The following is a 17,846-nucleotide window of genomic DNA, read 5'->3' as shown; positions in this document are numbered from 1 at the left end:
AAAAAAAAATCCTGCTGGAGAAGCTGGACTAATTAGATGACCTAATAGGTCTCTTGCTGCATTTAACTTCCATAATTGTTCAAGGTTTACGCATATTAAGTACATATCAAAACTCATAAACAACTGAAATTGCTTGGCTTTTTGTGCTGGTTTTAGCCAGTAAAGTCATCTGTGGAAAACAGCTGAGAACAGATTTTGCTGCCTCCAGGAACAACGCGGTTGTGTCACTGCTTAGTAAAATACCATTAACTTTATATTTGCATCCAGAAAGGGGTGGTCATTGTTTCCAAGTGCTGCCTAACACAAAGCATGTGAGAGCACTTCCCGGTTAAAAGCCAGATGCTGCAGTGCACCTTCCTGACAGCGCATGCTGCCCAGCAAAGCGTGTTTCCATCCGTGCGCCAGGCTGACAGGTCTTTGTTGTTTTTTCTGTCTCTGTTTGACATTTGTACTATCCTCATTGCTAGTTGTTGGGGTTTCTTCCTGCTGTTTTCCATTGATCGTAACTTTGCTGGTGTGGAGGAGCAGACAAAGTCCATTGCTGGAGAAAGATTCAGGCTATTTGTGGCCGGCCGGGCAAGGGAGGGGGCTCTGCCCCTCTGCCCTGCTCTGGTGAGACCCCCCTGCAGCGCTGCCTCCAGCTCGGGGGTCCTCAGCACAGGAGAGACGTGGAGCTGTTGGAGCGGGGCCAGAGGGGACCACGGGGATGGTCAGAGGCTGGAGCAGCTCTGCTGTGGGGACAGGCTGGGAGAGTTGGGGGGGTTCAGCCTGGAGAAGAGAAGGCTGTGGGGAGACCTTAGAGCACCTCCCAGTGCCTGAAGGGGGGTTCTAAGAAAGATGGGGACAAACTTTTTACTATAGCCTGTTGTGATAGGACAAGGGGTAAGGGTTTTAAACTGAAAGATACATTTAGATTAGGTATAAAGAATATTTTTCTTACAATGAGAGTGGTGAGACACTGGCACAGGCTGCCCAGAGAGGTGGGAGATGCCCCATCCTGGAAACATTCAAGGCCAGGCTGGACGGGGCTCTGAGCAACCTGATCTGGTTGCAGATGTCCCTGCCCCTGGCAGGGGGTTGGACTAGATGGCCTTTAAAGGTGCCTTCCAGCCCATACTATGAGTCTATGATCAGTTGCATGAAGTTGTCACTCCAGTGCACTCACAGTATTTCTGTGAGGACAAGGAGTAGCTGCAGGGCAGGGTGCCTGGCCGGTAGACCAGCTACAGTTGTCTGTTCATAGCACAGATAGAACCCAGGCAGCACAGCATCCCCTTTGCTGACCACCATCCTAGTTGCAGCCAGAAGGGAGATAGTCTCCTGGCTACACGTTTCTTTACTGCTGCCGTGGTGCAGGCATGCTCTGTGTTCTGTCAAAGGTACGGCTCCTTTCTGATGGGCTGTTGGATGGCAGTTTGGCTCATACGCGGGTTGACCCAGTCCACTGAAGGTGAGATCTTCTTACCCCATGAGCTGTGGTCTTTGTGCACCCACTCCAGCAGCTGGGCTCCGCACTCCCCTCTGCCCCTCTCCAGGTGTAGGGCTCTGCTGTTCAGGCACCGATCAAAGCAGTCATCACGTGCCAAGCGGCTGAGGGATGCACCTTATTTGCATAGATTTGAATAATGTCTACTTTATTGTGCCATTAAGCCTTCAATAAAAAGGAATTGCCTCTATAATTCAACAGTGGGTTTATCAAAACACTGTAAATGGAAGTCTCTGGCAGAGGCTGGTTTTAACCATCTGATGAAAGGTGTTACAAAGTTTGGAGATCTGCGTATTCTATATTTATTTTTTTTTAGGGACCATTAAAAGCCACCTGTCAAACTGAAGCACAAGCATTTATAATGACCTGATCTCTGGTTTCCAAGTCCACTCCTAACCTTCTTACAGAAAAGCAGCTTGGATCTGCATCAAGAGCATTCAGAAACCACACGGGAGGCAGACATGCCGCAGAGGTGGGAAAGGAGAGGAGATACGAGCACTTCTTAGGTCTCCCCACAGAAGTTCAGCTTGACAAAGCCAACCAGCTTCTCCTTGGCTGCTTTGTGCTATGGCAGCACCTACATAGGTCATGTCTAAACACTAGCAGGCTCACAGCAAGATCAGCTGTGGGCAAGAGCTGGAATTAAGATAGTTGTTAAGTTGGCAGTCGAGTTATTCCATGTGTTTTCCTCCCTGTCTGCAGAATACAGTCCCTGGGCTCCACCGCTGGGTTGCTGTGTATCTCGCAGAGGGCACAGTATGCCCTTCACTCCCAGCTGACCTCTTGCTTGCATCAAATTCATCATTCCCGTCACTTGGCATGTGAGTCATTTCATCAGGCTGCGCTTTGTCTCTTGGCCTGGCGAGCACACACTTGGAGATGAAATGCAGTATGAGTCACAGTTCAAAAAGCAGGTGCCTGAACTGGTGCTGTCAAAAATAAATTTGCAGGACTTGATTCTTTATGCTGGTTTTTGCTGTTATTAACTGCAGCTTGTCTCAGGAAAATGGCTGGTCTTGATGGACAATAAACCATTTTTTCCTCTTTTAGATTTGAGATTGAGATTAGCTGCAGCAAGATGATCTCGTGCTTAATTCCTTCCAAATTAGTTTGCAACTGCCTGACAGATTTTGGATGCATCAGTATAGAAAATATACTTCCTTGCTTTGCATGGTTAATAGAAACAAAGTTCCCCCTGCGGTAACATATTACCAATTTTTTACTAATACTTAGCTTTTCAGAGCAGGTTGGCAAGGGAAGGAAGGAGGCTCAGAGGTATTTCCTCTTCCCCCAACTATCTGTAGTATATCAAACAGACTAAAAAATACTGCAGCATGAGGGTCAGACTCATCCCTGTGAAATAACACTGAATTTTAGGTATCGGCATGGCCGGGGTCTGCTGCTGCTCATTAGGGGACAGTGCTGGCTGCCTGTCTGGGGCTTTTTCAGTGCCAGTGACACCTGTGTAGGAGCTGCTTATGGTTCAGAGTGGGATCAGGAGAGCAAAGAGGAGGAAGGGGTGTGTGACTTTGAGAAACAAAATAAAAAACCCATGGAAAGGGAAAGATCGTGCCCACAGGGACTCGTAATGGGAGTTCCTGCTGTATGCTCGGGGTTTGTTAGTTGGAAGGGGCAGAGGAGGAGAAAGGGTCCTGCTTGGGGCCAAGAGATGAGCTAAATTATCCTCAAAAGTCCCTTCAGCTCTGTGACTGAGAATTGTATTATGAATAACTTCTATCCTTTACCATTTTATGATGTGCAGGATAATCAGAGTGGTTTTGATACCATTCCAGGGGCCTGAAACACCTCTCAGGTCACCTGTGGTCTAGAACAGCAGCCAAGGTGCAGAGAGGGACTGTTGGGAGAGCTGGAGAAAGAATTGTTCCTTCAGAGGAGGAATTCAGAGTGTTGCTCTTTCAGATGAGCCAAATGAAGGCTGAGATGTATAATAAGGTAAAGCCCAGGGAGAGGGTTAAGGCGCAAAAAAACATCAGATGGATGAATAAATTCAGTTGGGAAAGAATTGAGGTTAAAAAGAAAGTTTCTGGTGTTGGAGCGGTGAGATCCGGGAGCAGGGAGCCTCTGGAGAGGTCACACAGATGTTATGGCACAGGCTGAAAGTGTAAATACTTTTAAAGCAGAGCATTGCACTTTTATGTGCAGCCACCTGCATTAGTGAAGGGCTGGATTCGGTGACCGTGAGAAGTATTTTCCAGCCTCCTGTTTCTGCATATTGGCTGGAGGATGATGAGTGTGCTTCTGAGCATCCCCATGACATTACAAAGCATGCTGGAGTAGAGTTGCACTGAACAGTTTATGCTGGGGAAGGAACAGAGCTGCAGAAGCATTTGGATTAGAATCAGAGAATGATTTGGGTTGGAAGGGACCTTTGAAGGCCATCTAGTCCAACCCCCTGCCATGGACAGGGGCATCTGCAACCAAATCAGGTTGCTCAGAGCTCCATCCAACCTGACCTTGAATGTTTCCAGAGGTGGGGTGCCTACCACCTCTCTGGGCAACCTGTGCCAGGGTTTCACAACCCTCATTAATAAAACATTTCTTCCTTATATCTAGTCTGAATCTGCCCTCCTTTAGTCCTTACCCCTTGTCCTATCACAACAGGCCCTACTAAAATGTTTGTCCCCATCTTTTATAGAACCCCCTTTCAGGTGCTGGGAGGCTCCTCTAAGGTCTCCCCGCAGCCTTCTCCTCTGCAGGCTGAACCCCCCCAACTCTCCCAGCCTGTCTTCCTATGAGATGTGCCTCAGCCCTCTGATCATCTTCATGGCCATTAATTCAGTAGGTGTTAAAAGCAAATACATTAAAAAGATATTAGAAACGATAATCTCTTCTTGGCTTGTTCAGTTGCTCCTTCATCCTTCTCTTCCCCCCGCTACTACTTCTCCCCTTGGTCTTTGCCGCTCACTCTGCTCAACACCGTGGATGAGTGTGAGTGCTTCTGTAACACCCAAGCACCGTGCTCCAGCCTCTGGGATTCACCAGGACTGTACTATTAACAGCGGAATAAGTAAGGTACTTGGCTGTCTCCAAGAAGAAATAAACTTTGTGCTTGGTGCATGCTCCCACTCACAAGGCAGAAGTCCGTGGGCTGTATTTCTGCAGTTGCCTTTTTTGTGCTCTCTCCATTACCTCTGGTAATTGAGTTGCCTGTGGGATATAGCACCAGGGTATGCTTGGTTGCTTTGTGGGAAAAGCATTATTTTGAGTTTGATCCCTTTTTTGGGGGTGGGGAGAAAATGAAGAAATCTGCAGTCATAAAGCAGGCAGACGGCAGCTTACGTTGTTACAGAATACGTATTTATCTACCTTGCACAGACTAACAAATTGTTGTTGCAATCATTACAGTAAATATGAGATATGAAAACAGTTTTAAGTTTCATTTTGCTTGCTGTCATCTCTTTTTTTCTTTCTTACTGAGCAGCAGTTATTTTATAGCATTGTTTGACTCCTGTTCGTGTTTTTTCAGTCTTGCATTGTATTGAGTTTCTGGTGAACGTTTAAGCACAGTAGTACAATTTTATGCCTAATGGAAAAAGCAATAATTATTTCATTAATACCAGGGTTGAATGTGTCCATTACTAAGCAAGAAATCAGAAAGCATGGAGTGTATCAGGTAAAACAGTGTTTCTCAGCATTTTTTGCTTATGTGGATCAAAAGAAGGGTCTCTCTTGTACCTGTACTCGTGGGTGTAGACTTGTATCCTCATCCCACTGTTGTGCCATCCCACAGTAACGCTGACCGCAATTTACTGTGTATGTTATCAGGGCCTGGCTCAGGTGAGAACATATTTTCATTTCTGGGCTCTGCTGTCACATTTTGTCTTTCTAATGGCATGTTGAAATTAGCTGTTGATCATTCAAATAAAATCTTTACAATAGTACAGTAGGAGGGTGATGTTCAAAGACACTGAGGGTCAGCTAGGGATCTAGTCTCCTGCTCCTCTAGGTGGGAGAAAGCTAGCTGCCCATTATATCTTCGTAGTTATCAATTCACATTTTATCTGCAAACTTTATTTCACATCCATGTTTGTAATGCAAGTGTGAAATATTCGTATTCAAAGTAAACAGGCTTCAGTAAAGCATGATAAGAGGAGTCCGTCTTAGGATACGACAGGTCACTGAAACGGAGAGCCAGGATCACAAACGGGTCCTCTGCTCTACTGAGTCCTCTGCTTTTCAGTTTAAAACTGGACATTACAATCCAGTAGACAGTTCCAAAGCACTTCCAGCTCCCAGAGCAACCACCTACCCAGGAGCATAGTCCAGAGTGGTCCAGAAGACCACTGGAAAATGAGCATGACCTCTTGGGAAAGAACAGAAATGAAAGACCAAATTGGGGGAACAGAGCCTAAAGCAAACACCAGTAAAATGGAGAGTGGTTTGAGGTAAATGTTCTTTATCATGTTAATGTATACGGTCCTGTGGAGGTGTTCCGTGGAGTTAAACCCTGGAAATAGAAGTTGAATGGCCAAATTGCAGTAGTCAGACATGCTGACAGGTTCAAAGGAAAAAAAAAAACGAACCTCAGTCCTGTTGTTTAGCATAAGCTGCTCCTTTGTTACTGAATTTAGGGAGAAATACAAACCTTGTGCAGTGCTTGACTTTTTACTAGCTAGTTTTTTATTAAGTAAATGTGTTTTTTGTGATGACTAGGGTTTTGATTATTACTGACGTTGGGTTTAGCTTTGCTAGCTACGTACTGGAAATTTGCCAAGTGTAGAAACATGGTTCATGCCCTGAAGCTTGTACAATCTGAAAAAGACGACGCTGGGGGAAGAGGGAGGGTGTAACACACTGTATAACATTTGTTTTCTTCTCTTCCTTCCCTTGCTGCAGACTGTACCAAAGCCAATAGCGCTGGAGCCCTGCTTTGGAAACAAAGCAGCTGTTCTCTCTGTATTTGTGAGGTTGCCTCGAGGACTTGGGGGTATACCACCACCAGGACAGTCAGGTGAGGAGTCTCGTTGCCTCTTCTGACTTGCTATTAACTCTGTGTTCGTTCCCCAGCTTTACAGATTCACCTTACAGTCTCAGACTTGATCCCGCAGTAATTGCTGTACCCACACCCCAGCTGAGGATGTGCTCAGGTTATTTTAAGTTAGCTTGGGCCCTCCTAGCTTCCCACCTGAGGCTGGATTCAATTTCTTAGGTCACTTGATGGATGAACATTTGATATTTGGATTACACTTCAGTTTATGGCTGGGGAAGAAGGGGATCTGGTAGAGAGAGTTTTGCAGTAGTTACTTACAAAGTAACTTACCTCCTAGCCTATTCCCCTTCATTCCCAGCTCCATTTGTAGAGAGACATCAAGTCCTTTCAGAGCATCCATGCCCTCCTCTTAGCAGCTCTGGACAAATAAGTTTTTTCCAGCCAGCTTAAGGTTTCCTTCTTCTCGTTCCCTTCACACTTCAACACGGTGTCAGGGCACCGAGACCTCATCTCCTGGGCAGTTTGTGATTTAACAGGGGTTTCTCCAGTGCCCGGTGAGCATGGTGAAGAGAGGATTTTAGAAGAATATTTGCTGGGTTTGAGATGGGATGGTTTGGTTACAAGCTGCATTGAGCTAAATACCAGATGGGCCAGTGGTGGTTTGTCTGGGGATCCACTGCAAGGAGGTTGCAGAGATGGTGGATGCCCAGGTGGTGCAGGGAAACCTCCGTGCACATGTGCTTTCAGGGTTTGTTCTAGCACATCTGCTGGTGCAGCAAAAGACACCTCCCTTCAATGTTACAGGTTTCACATCCGTTAATACCCACGCTTCTTATTGCCAGCTTTTTCTGCTGCAGTTGCTTTCAATAAAACATGCAGTATTTAAAAGCTTATTTCAGAATAGCCGCTAGAGTTTAATCTCTTAAGCCAAAATGCTTTTTTAGTTTTCTTTTTTTCTTTTTTTTTTTTTTTTTTTTTAAGTAGAACTCGGAAAATGATATTCATTTTGTGGCTTGGAGGGTTTTTCTCAGCCGTGGCAGAAGGATTTGTTTCTGTGACTGTTTTGTTTTGTTGCCTCAGGTCTTGCAGTGGCCAGTGCACTGGTGGACATTTCACAACAGATGCCAATTGCCTACAAAGAGAAATCGGGTGCAATACGAAATCGGAAACAGCAGCCCCCTGCACAGCCAGGAACCTGTATTTGATGCATGGACATCAGAAACTGTATACGGTTTTAAACAAAACAGAAAAGTAATACCTAGGAGGAGGAGGAGAAAGATTTCCAAGTTGTGTCACAAGAGACTAGAAGCACTCAGAAAAACACAGCTTCCTTGAATCCAACTTTTTCTCCCATCTACGTGATAGTTGGCTTTATTTGACAACTGCTCCACTTAAGTTTTACTGACACGTGGCTTCCGATTGCTCCTTTGTTTTCTTCAAGTTTAAAGTAAAATAATTTTATTGCAGGTCCAGTAACATCCGATCGTCACCATTCATGGTCAGTGTAAATAGAACAGTAGTCCAATATGAATGACACTCAGGTTTATACATGGAAAGTGCTTTGTAGTTCATGTATTTATCAAACTGTACAAAAAGAAAAAGATGCAGTGTTTACAGGTGTCAGCTCTCAACACATAAACACTACTATTAATCTTCAAAGCATCTTCATCCTTTGTTTTCATTTAATATTCTATTCCCTCATTATTTCAGTGGGACTCTCTTCCAGATACAGCATTTTTGTAGTCATCATGGTCCAGAACATCAGGAATGCAAAAGCTGGGATGGTTTAAAGGTTGATGTCGCGTGTTGCTCAGACCGCATGCAATACCTGGAGAAGCTGAATGTGGCTTTTGAAGGACTCAGTGTTTACATAGTCTTAAACTGCTTGGAGTACACCACACACAAGTGCCTAGACTTGAACAGATCTAGGGAGTGAGGAGACTGCTGCACACGTTGCTTTTTAACATAATTGTATTCCTTTTAAATATACATATACACACACGTATATATAGTCACCCAAGGCAATCTGTGTTCTTTGTAATATATCATGTGCAGTCAGGGGAAAATGGCATTTTCCTGACCAACAAACTGCTCAACCAGATGGAAATATCTGGAGGGAAAGTAAAGTTTCAGTATCTCATCAGAAAACTCCTGGTTTCACCAGCGCTTTTAATAGAAGCATTTTGTGTTCCAGGTCAGATACGTTATGTTTCTTCTGATTTTTCTCTTCTCGTTTGGCCCCTTTCTCTCCCCCTTCCCTCCTGGCTTTCTTCTGGATGAGAGCTGAGCTGTGCTGGGGCTCAGAGGCATCACTCCTCAGCAGTAGGATTTGCTCCATCTCCTTACAGGGTACAAAAAGCAACACTTCAGGTGCCAGATCATTTGAGGATGAAGTAAAAAACGAACTTTAAATAAAAAGCAAGCAGGGCAGCTTTTTTTGGCCACAGGTTTGAGTTCTACGTGATCAGTTACTGGTATTTCCTGTTGTGGTTGAACTCTCATAGGTGTTGAAGAAGGTGGCTTGTTGGTGAAAGGAAGGGACATGGGAACAGCAGAGAGAAGGCTCAGCTTTTGGAGGATGTATCAAACCATCTAAAGTGCTCTGATTAGTTGGGCTTATGTTTTGAGGTTCAAGGTTGAACTTAGCCCATCAGTCCATGCATGCTAGTGCCCCATGTCTCCCGTGGTTCTGGACTGTGGTGCGGCGCTGGCGCCATGCGAAGTTGTGGTGTTGAAGCTGGTAGGAAGGTGTTCCATGAAGGTGCCAAATGAGGCGTGTAATTGTTGCCTAATCCCAGTCAGCGCGGGTTCATTCAGGTCACTGAGTCGCTGGTTTCTGATGAGGACGTCTAGTGCTCATGAAAACGGGGAAGTACCAGATCAAGGGCAGTGAAGGAAAGTGCTCTTGACTCATCTGGCCAGGTAGCACCCTTCGCCAAAACGAAACCCAAGTAACTGCGTCTGGTTTTGTGCGTGTTTTGGTGATCGATCACATATCAGCCACTCATTTTGGTTGTGTTGGGGGTTTTTGTTTGGGTTTTTTTTTTTCTTTTTTAACCATGTATTTTGAAGAAGCTTTTCAGAGCATGGTGGGATCGCAATAAAGATGTGCATTGCTGTACGTGTCCAGAGAGCAGTGATGGGGGACAGCCTGCCGGTTTAAAGACCGTGGTGGATTATAATGTTGATTTAACGTGTCATTTAACAAATACAACAGGACTGCAGAAAAAATACTGTGGAAAACAATGCATTTTTGAGATAGATATATATATATATATACACACACACGTGTGTGTGTGTGTGTGTGTATATATATATATGAAAAATGCATCTGTTTCTGAACTAGAAGTTTAAATGCCCTCTGGGGAAAAGAAATTATGGGAGGGAAAGGGGTGAGCTTTGTCTTTTAGAATGAAGTGGGTTAGGCAATTTAAGTTTTAACTGATGCACAGATTACCTCAGACAGATTCATCTCCTGAAAATACTTTCTAACTTCCTGTGTGTATAGGGCTAACCTAAACTAGAGAAATAATACTGGACTAAGATCCCTCCCCCGTTATTACTTTACATGTTTTCAGTCATGGTGCACATCCTCAGCGTTGAGAGATGTCATCATCTTGCTTCTCCAACACTTCTTTGGGAGGAGAACTGCCAGCCCAGTTTGAGAAGGCTCTTGTGCTTAAGTCTCCATATTCAGGACAGCACTTAAGCAGGTGCTTAAAGTTGTTGCTTAGGTTTTCCTGAACAGAAACAGCTTTCAGAACAGTAGGCCTGGAGGGGTGATACATTTTTACATTAACAAAAAGGCATAAATGTGTTTTTTGGGGTTGTTTTTTTCCCCGCCCCAGAGAGCTGAGTTGTCTGGTCTCAAAAGCTTACTTGGGAGTGTGCCCACAGGTGTAGCCACAAAGTTAGGTGTTGGGTATTGGAAAGACAAGCAAAAATGATCAAATTTTGAGGTTTAGCAGAACCAAAAAAATGTAAATAGAGGAACAAGACTTATTTATATAAATAAAATGAAACAGCTCCTTTAGGATGTAGCTCTGCTCTGCATCTTATCTCCATACTGATGAGGGAAAAAGAGAAGTCTCATACATATCTCTGCTGCAAACAGTTTCATCCCAACGGAAAGGTAAAATAGAGATGAAGGTGGGAATGGATGGGGGAAAGAAGAGTTGCCGTGATTTATCACCAGGCCATTATCAGCAGTGAAGGATTTGGGGGTTTATTTCTTTTGGAGCTGGGGGGGAGGGGGGGGAAAGAGCGACCTTATTTCATGGGAGAATCTGTAAATAAATTAAAAATAACACTGATTTTGCACTTGTACATAAACTATACAGTAGCGTGCAGAACATTGAAAGATTTAAAGTGTATATAAACCAGAAAAAATATTGAATGTATTTTTGATGCATTTTAAATGATGTATGAGTTTTGTCTTAATAACTTCTTCATATGATGAGTATTAGATAACTTTCCAGAGCTTTAAAGAAACATCAAATTATATTCGTGATATCTTGCAATATAAAGCAGGGAGGCATAACTTGACTTTTATGTATTCAAATGCATTTCACTTAAATGTATAAGCAACGTAAAATACGGCTCTTCCATTTGAAAGGGGAAAAAACCCAATGCTTGAAGACAAGTAATAAATGTACTTAAAGTAGTCGTTACCTGGAGGATTAAGTCAGCAGTTTAAGCCTCTACTATTAAGATTGTGCCAGTGATTTCCATTCAAAATCACTATTTTCAAGCGTTTATAACAGTCTGAAATTCAGCGTTCAAGGTCTCAACCCTCAGAACATTTTTATTCTTTGAGAGTAGCTTTTAAAAAAAAAGAGTTAATACTAAGTCAGAAGTGTTTTAGCCCTTTTATTCTGGAAAACAATGGTGCCATTGGATCTCCAGATAACATACTTCTTTTTCTGTCGCTGTTTTCCACTTTTTTTTAACCCAGCATTTTCACTGGACTGTTGTAGCATGAGTGACGGGAGACCCTGCTGTGGTATGGGTCAGTATGTTGGATGCAAGAAGATTTGTGCAACAGCTTTTGAGTTATTGCCGCTCTCCCTGGGCTTAAAATGCACTGTATTTAAATTGCCAAAATAAAGCTATACATGATGGGGTAATGCCTGTGATTAGCATAAAGTCATAGCGTATAATGTACCAAAATTCGATGATATGGTACCATAAAAGCATGACAGCCTCTGTTGGCAGATGCACACTTCCTTAGGGGTAGTTTGTATACTAAATATTGCTCAGAAACATCACTTTCTCTGCAGTAAATGCTTACCAAAATACATAGTCACTGGGTTTATAGTATGGTTTTAAAATGGCAGCTCAGCTTGCTTGTCCCTAAATAAGCTGAAATGAGGTTTTGATGAAAGACCCTCACTCGAGAGGCTGAAATAAAACTTTAGGCGTTTCCCATAACCTGCTGAAAGTCCAGTGCCACAAAAACGAGGCTGATTCTCCCACCTTAACTGCTCCCCATGTTAGAAGCTGCCTTTTCTTTTCTGTGAGACCCTGAGTTAGGGACAGAGCAGCAGCTGCATCTCTGAGCCCGTAAAACCCCTCTCCCTGCAAACGGGGATTTGCCGGCACTGAGCTTGCGAGAAAGCCACGAGTGGACCCTGCGTGCCAGGAGCGACTTAAACTCATCCATCCAACTCACAGTAAGCTGCCGATGTCTCCTCTTTTCTTCTTTTCTTTTTATCTTTGTTTGGGAATACCGTAGGGGAAGGGGAGGGAGGGGGGTGGGTTTTCAGATCCTCCGGAGCTGAGCTGCAAGGGCAGGTTGGGAGAGGGAGTCGTGCGGGATTGCAGTGGGAAGGTGCATGCGCGAGCGCTGGGGTTTGGGAGCAAAAGGGAGTGGGGTAGGTGTGTGTTTCTCCGTTTTGGACGTGGTGGTGGCTGTTTGAGTCAAATTCATGCAGATTCTGTTGATAGCTGCTTAAATTAGAGGAGTTTCCCATGCTAGGAATACTACAATAAGGTGTATATGCTGTTTTTTTCTGCTTCTGCGTCAGGGCAGGTTTTGTTCAGTCTGTTATTTAGTTCTAACACTACACAGAGACTATTTTTGTGCGTCTTCCAGGTACTATAGGTCTTTAGACATTTCCTCTACATCTATCATTGATTCTACAAACCTCACCAGAAGAAAGAAAAAAAAAAAAATAATTGTGGAGGAGTGTAACATATGTCAGTCCATTATTTTATTTTTTTTTAAAAAAAAAAGCAAAAAGAACATAAAAAGAGAGTTTTATATTACTCTGAAATTTGTGCACAAAAAGTGTTCTTTACGCTAAGATCCTTGAATTAATTGTAGTCTGGATTTTTTTTTTTCTTCTGTAATTATTTACGATTATCTGTGTTCAGACTTGAGCTTAGTTTGTTAATATGTATAATTTAGCATTTATTGCATTCATATGTAAATACAAGCAAGTATTGTAAACTATTTCATTGCTGGGGATTGTGGGTGTTATACATACACACATTTAGGACTGCAGTTTTTGGTATAATTTTTTGTATTGTAAAATAACAGCTAATTTAAAGCAGGAACGAGAAAATTATTGGGAGGTCTGTGCATTTTAAATACAAATGTGAAGTACATGTACATAAACAAAAGTAAATAATGCAAATCTTTCCTCTGAAATAAAAAGTAGATGATCTGGTTAAAATGTCTCTCCCCACACACAAACTTTTTCAGCCTTTTTTTCCCCTCTTTCTTAAAATAGGGGGAAGAAATAACTCGCAATGTTTTTAAAGACTTTGGGCTGGGCTGAGGGTGAGTTTCTGCCACAGTGCTGGTGGGTCTCAAGGTGTTTGTGTCTCCCTGTGTCCACCCTGTGCTAGGTGCTGAATTTATGAGGAGGGAAGGAGGGATGAGCTCTCCACAAACCCCGGGGGTGGCCGCTGTGTCTGCACACTGCCTTGCAATCCCCCCGACCCCTCCCCTTGCCCCCATCTTCCCTAAGGTGCCTTAGGGAAGCGCTTGGTCCCTGATCTCCACAGCTGTTTCTGAAGGGTGGTGGAAGGGAGGGAGCATCTTAGAGGTCTCCAAGTCTTCAGCATGGAGATAAAGGGGCTTATCCTCCGTGCAGGTCATCTGGAATGGTCAGGGCTGAAGAGGGAATTGATTTGCTCCAACCTCCTCAGCACTGGGGTCATCAACCATGACAGAACTGGTCCTTCTCTGGTTTGGCAACTCTACTGCTGTCCCAAAGCTCAGGGCTTCTGCATTTGGGGTTTAAATACACCCAAGAGCAGTAAGAGATCTCAGCCCCGTCCCTTTCTTACTCTTCATTTTCCCACTAAACTGCTCATTCCTTTGAATCCAAAGAGGAAAAAATCTGACATCCCTGGAGACTTTTATCACCAAAGAATTTCACTAATGATTTTGCAACCTTACCAAATGTCGGTGCCAGCTGGTGTTGCAATGCACACAAAAGCTAGGAGAGCGAAGTCGGAGGTGACCTCTCATCTCCCACCCCTTGAAAGCCCGCGTGCAGCATGCCACAGCATCCAGAAACGGATTCCTGCCGAGACGCAATCCGTTGTTCTCCATTTATTTTTATGTCGCTCTTCAGCTTTGAAATTAAGCACTGCTGAGATGAAGCAGAGTTGAACCTGGCATTTATGAGCCATGAAGGTTTCAGTCACCGCCGTCTCCAAAGACCATTGTGCTACTTCATCCCATAGCATTAAACTTGGATGCAGAAGTCCAATTCTCAGAAATTGCTGCCGAGCAGAGCGAAGCATGCCAGCCTGAAAGCACAGCGTGGTGTGTCCAGACTTGAAATGAAGTGGGGAGGGGGTAGTGGTTTTAAAGCTAGTTGAAGCTCATTTTGGACAGCAGGATAAAACGTAGAGGTAAGGGGCCATATTTCATCCCTGCTCTGTTTTTTCTTGTAGCAAAGAAAAAAGGTTTGTGGGGAAGGAATAGAAGAGAGTATGGAGGCTCTCCAAGGCTCTGCGTACGTCTGGGACAATGCTCTTTGCTGTCACCTGTCATTAATGCACGCAGCTGGGTAAGGAGCCACAGAGGAGTTTGCCATGCAGCTTTTCTTCCTACAAGGTTTAAGTATCAATCATCTGCAGACAGAGGCGGGGTAGTTTAAAGTCTTTTTACAATGCAACCGATTTAAGTCAACCACCTGACAGAAAGCCTGGGCTGGAGACTGGGTGGTGTTCCTCCTTGCTCAAGCAAAAGGTGGGGTTTGGGACAACTCATGGCTGGCTTACATGCCACAGGTTAGTAGTAAAATCATCTATTGGTATGGCGAAAGCACCAGCGTTTGCTTTTTTGCCCCGTTAAGGGGAAAAGAGGAGAAGACAGAGGTGTACAAATGAGCCAGAGCTCCATAGCTAACACAGCCTACCATGCAGGCAAAAACAATTTGCAGAGGTTCTTCTGTTTCTCTCGGGTTTTTTGGTTTCTGAACTAATTAAGTAGCAACAAAGCAGGGGATGGAGTGACAAAATGAAAACTCAGGGACATTTTCAAAGGCATAAGATAAAGTAGGTGGAAGGAGATCTTTTAATAAGATGGGACCTGCTGATGAGTTTACAGGCTGGTGGTGGTACTTCAACCAGCAGTTAGAGGTGGGCTGAGCTCCCAGCCTTCCCCATTGCAGGGGTGGCTGGAACAGCAAGACCTCCCCAAACTGCACCTGCAACACAGATAGCACCAACACCTTTCCAGTCATCACCCTACGGCCAACAGCGAGGACAGGTCCATGATGACCTTGGAGGGCTGTTTTCTCCCTGGTGACTTCAGAGACTTGTTGACAAGCTCAGGTTTAGGGATCTGCACTAGGGATGCCTCAGGGGAGGTAAAATCTCTCCCCTCAGGGGGAAAAAACAATAAAATTAAAAGGCAAGTTCAAACAACCTTGAGATGGCAATTGGACCCTTCCTCCTCCCTCTACTTCTCTGTGTTCCCAGGTCCCCAGTCAGAGCTTGTGCATTTCCCAGGAGCCACATCTGCAGGGGATTTAGCCAAAACACTGTCAAAAGTGCCCTTGGCCACTCTAGCTGTAACAGGGAGGATATCATGCTCCTCTGTTGCCCTGCTGCTGGCCAGAAGCCCGGGACACAGCTCCACAAGCCCACAGACTGCAGGACTAGGGCTGATTCTGCTCTCACTCCACTGGTGGTGACCAGCAATGCCATGGGAGGGTGGGATTTAATTTCTCCTGGTCCTCATGCTGACCCCTGAATTTAATTTGGAAGCAGAGGTTTAGCAAGCAGGTCTGGATTGCGACAGCTGGTTGTGAAGCATCATCGTGATGGGGAATTAAAGCAGAGCATGGAGATAACTCTGAGGGCCACATTTCTCCATCCGTCCCACTGGCAGCTCCCTGACTGCTTTATCAGCTCTGCTTTCCAATCCGCAGCCACAACGTGCCTTCGACAGCGTGACTGGCAGTATTTTCATTGACACATTCCCTGGGATCCCTGCTCCCGCCAGAAATAATTTCCACGTCTCCTTAGAAAGAAAAAAAAAAAAACAAACAAAAAAAACCAAAAAAGTGCTTTGAACATTTTTCATGTCAAAGCTAATTCTGCAAATTCTGCAGCACTTCCCTTTGGCTAACATCCACCGTTCCTGCACTCTGTGCAGTAAGACAACATTTTAACAACCAAAGCGAGATGCATCCACCCCATGAGCACATCAGCACCGTTTGCATGGAGATAACGGATGGCAAACTGTTGTTTCTGCTTTAAACGTCCCCTCGCAGCAGCTGTACATCAGCTGCAGGATTTCATTTGTGCTGTGGCTGCAGTTGTTGGTCCCACCAGGTCCCCTCTGCTGAGGGAGCCCCCCGAACCTCCAGAGATGCCCCAGGTTTTTCTCTGTTCGGGGGGCTACGGAGGCTGTAGGACCTTCTCTCTGGGAACTGGGGGAAATCACTTCACTTGCTCCTGCTCCAGCATTTTGTCCCTGGCTGGAGGGGGGAGTGGGGCTCAGTTCTGTTGTGGGCACAGCCACAGCCCCCTGAAACTCTCCCTGAACCCAGGGATGTGATAGAAGTGGGGGTCAGGCAAAGCCCCTTCTGGCTATTAGTGGTGCTCCTGCTCCAAAATCTCTTCACCCTAAATTTTAGGGTGATTTCCAGGCTCACTTGAAGCCAGTTGCTATGACCCAGAGTGGGGATGCCTCAACCAGCCCCATTCTTCACCCCATATCGATGAAACCAGCACACAGAGGCAAGGAGAAACCCTGCAACCATGGGAGTCCCAATCTCTCCTTCAAGGCCAGGTCCCCCTAAACCCCAGCAGCTGCTGGCACCCTGCTATCAATGTCTGGCCCTGGACCACCCCCCCTCCCCAGCTTTTCAGGTGCTGACCTTGGTTGAGCCGCCTGCCAAGGTGCAGGGTAAATACATCAGGCCTGCAAGGTTTTCACAGCACGTTTTGGGTTCGACCAGCTGGAACTTTCCCAGGAAGTTTTCTTTGAGTCTGCAAAACCCCAGCCACCGAAACAGCCTGCACATTGTGGGGAGGGAAATGGCTTTGATGAGAGCCCCGAGTCTGGCCCTGACCCTGGGGCTTTGCTACCCCACTGTATCCCCAGCTGCTTCATCCATGGGTGAAGACAAACATGGGGAGGAAAAAGTACAACGTTTCTAGGTTTGACCTTGAACTCACTTCGTGTTTAGGAACCAACTTGAATTCCACTCACCATTTTTGTATGAATTTTTTATACATTTGTTTTCTAGAATTTTTTTTCTACCCAAAATTGGCAAGAAAACATTCAATTTGCCTGTAATCAATTTTCCCTGTGATTTTTTTTTGTTTTTAAAGTTGCCAGAAATAACTCACAGATGTTTGTGGCATGAACAGAAGTCTCCCTGGCTGGCATGAACCACCACCCACCCCCCTCCTCCATCTTCACTCCTCCTGTTGCCTGTGGGAGGGTGCAGCACCAGCCGCCCCCAGGTATTTCCACCCTCCTGGGTGGCATCTCAGCATTAGTGGCTCCATGTACCTCTAACTGCAGGTGCAATTGTTCCCGTCCCTGCTACATCCTGCAATGCCTCCCTCCTCCCGTGCTGGCACCAACTTTGAGCTAAATCTTCACCAATTCGCTCCCAAATCTTTGTGTGCGCCACCCCTGCACACAGCACAAGCAGCCTCAGGGCTCGTGTGGGTCTGTGTCCCCTTCCCAGGTGGCACTGACATCTCTCCATCTCGGCAGAATTGGGTTTTCACCTGCTGCCCTTCCTTGCTGGGAGACACCAGATCAGAGCTGTGTTTCCAGCCCGAGCACGGGGTACCTGAACCCCACCGCTCTGCCAGCTCCCCAAAACTTCCCCCTATTTCATCCAGCTGTCCTCATGGCACAGGACCAGTGAGCCTGCACGTGCGGACACAAACAGTCTGGAATCGCAGATAGGAGCAAGAAGG

At 45.3% G+C, this 17,846-nt stretch overlaps 1 protein-coding gene across 1 annotated transcript in view; it reads left to right on the top strand.

Annotated features, from left to right (window-relative positions):
- ATRN (attractin) overlaps positions 1-12,656 on the top strand; it is a 156,843-nt gene extending 144,187 nt beyond the window's left edge. Inside the window, exons 28-29 of the mRNA XM_055727074.1 lie at positions 6,344-6,458; positions 7,518-12,656. Coding sequence (XP_055583049.1) covers positions 6,344-6,458; positions 7,518-7,642 — 240 coding nt within the window. The 3' untranslated portion in view covers positions 7,643-12,656. The remainder of the gene's footprint in view (positions 1-6,343; positions 6,459-7,517) is intronic.
- The last annotated feature ends 5,190 nt before the right edge of the window (positions 12,657-17,846 follow it).

This window comes from Falco cherrug, chromosome 1 (genome assembly GCF_023634085.1).
Source record: "Falco cherrug isolate bFalChe1 chromosome 1, bFalChe1.pri, whole genome shotgun sequence".
Classification (NCBI taxonomy): Eukaryota; Metazoa; Chordata; class Aves; order Falconiformes; family Falconidae; genus Falco; species Falco cherrug.
This window is presented reverse-complemented; position numbering and strand designations above follow the sequence as displayed.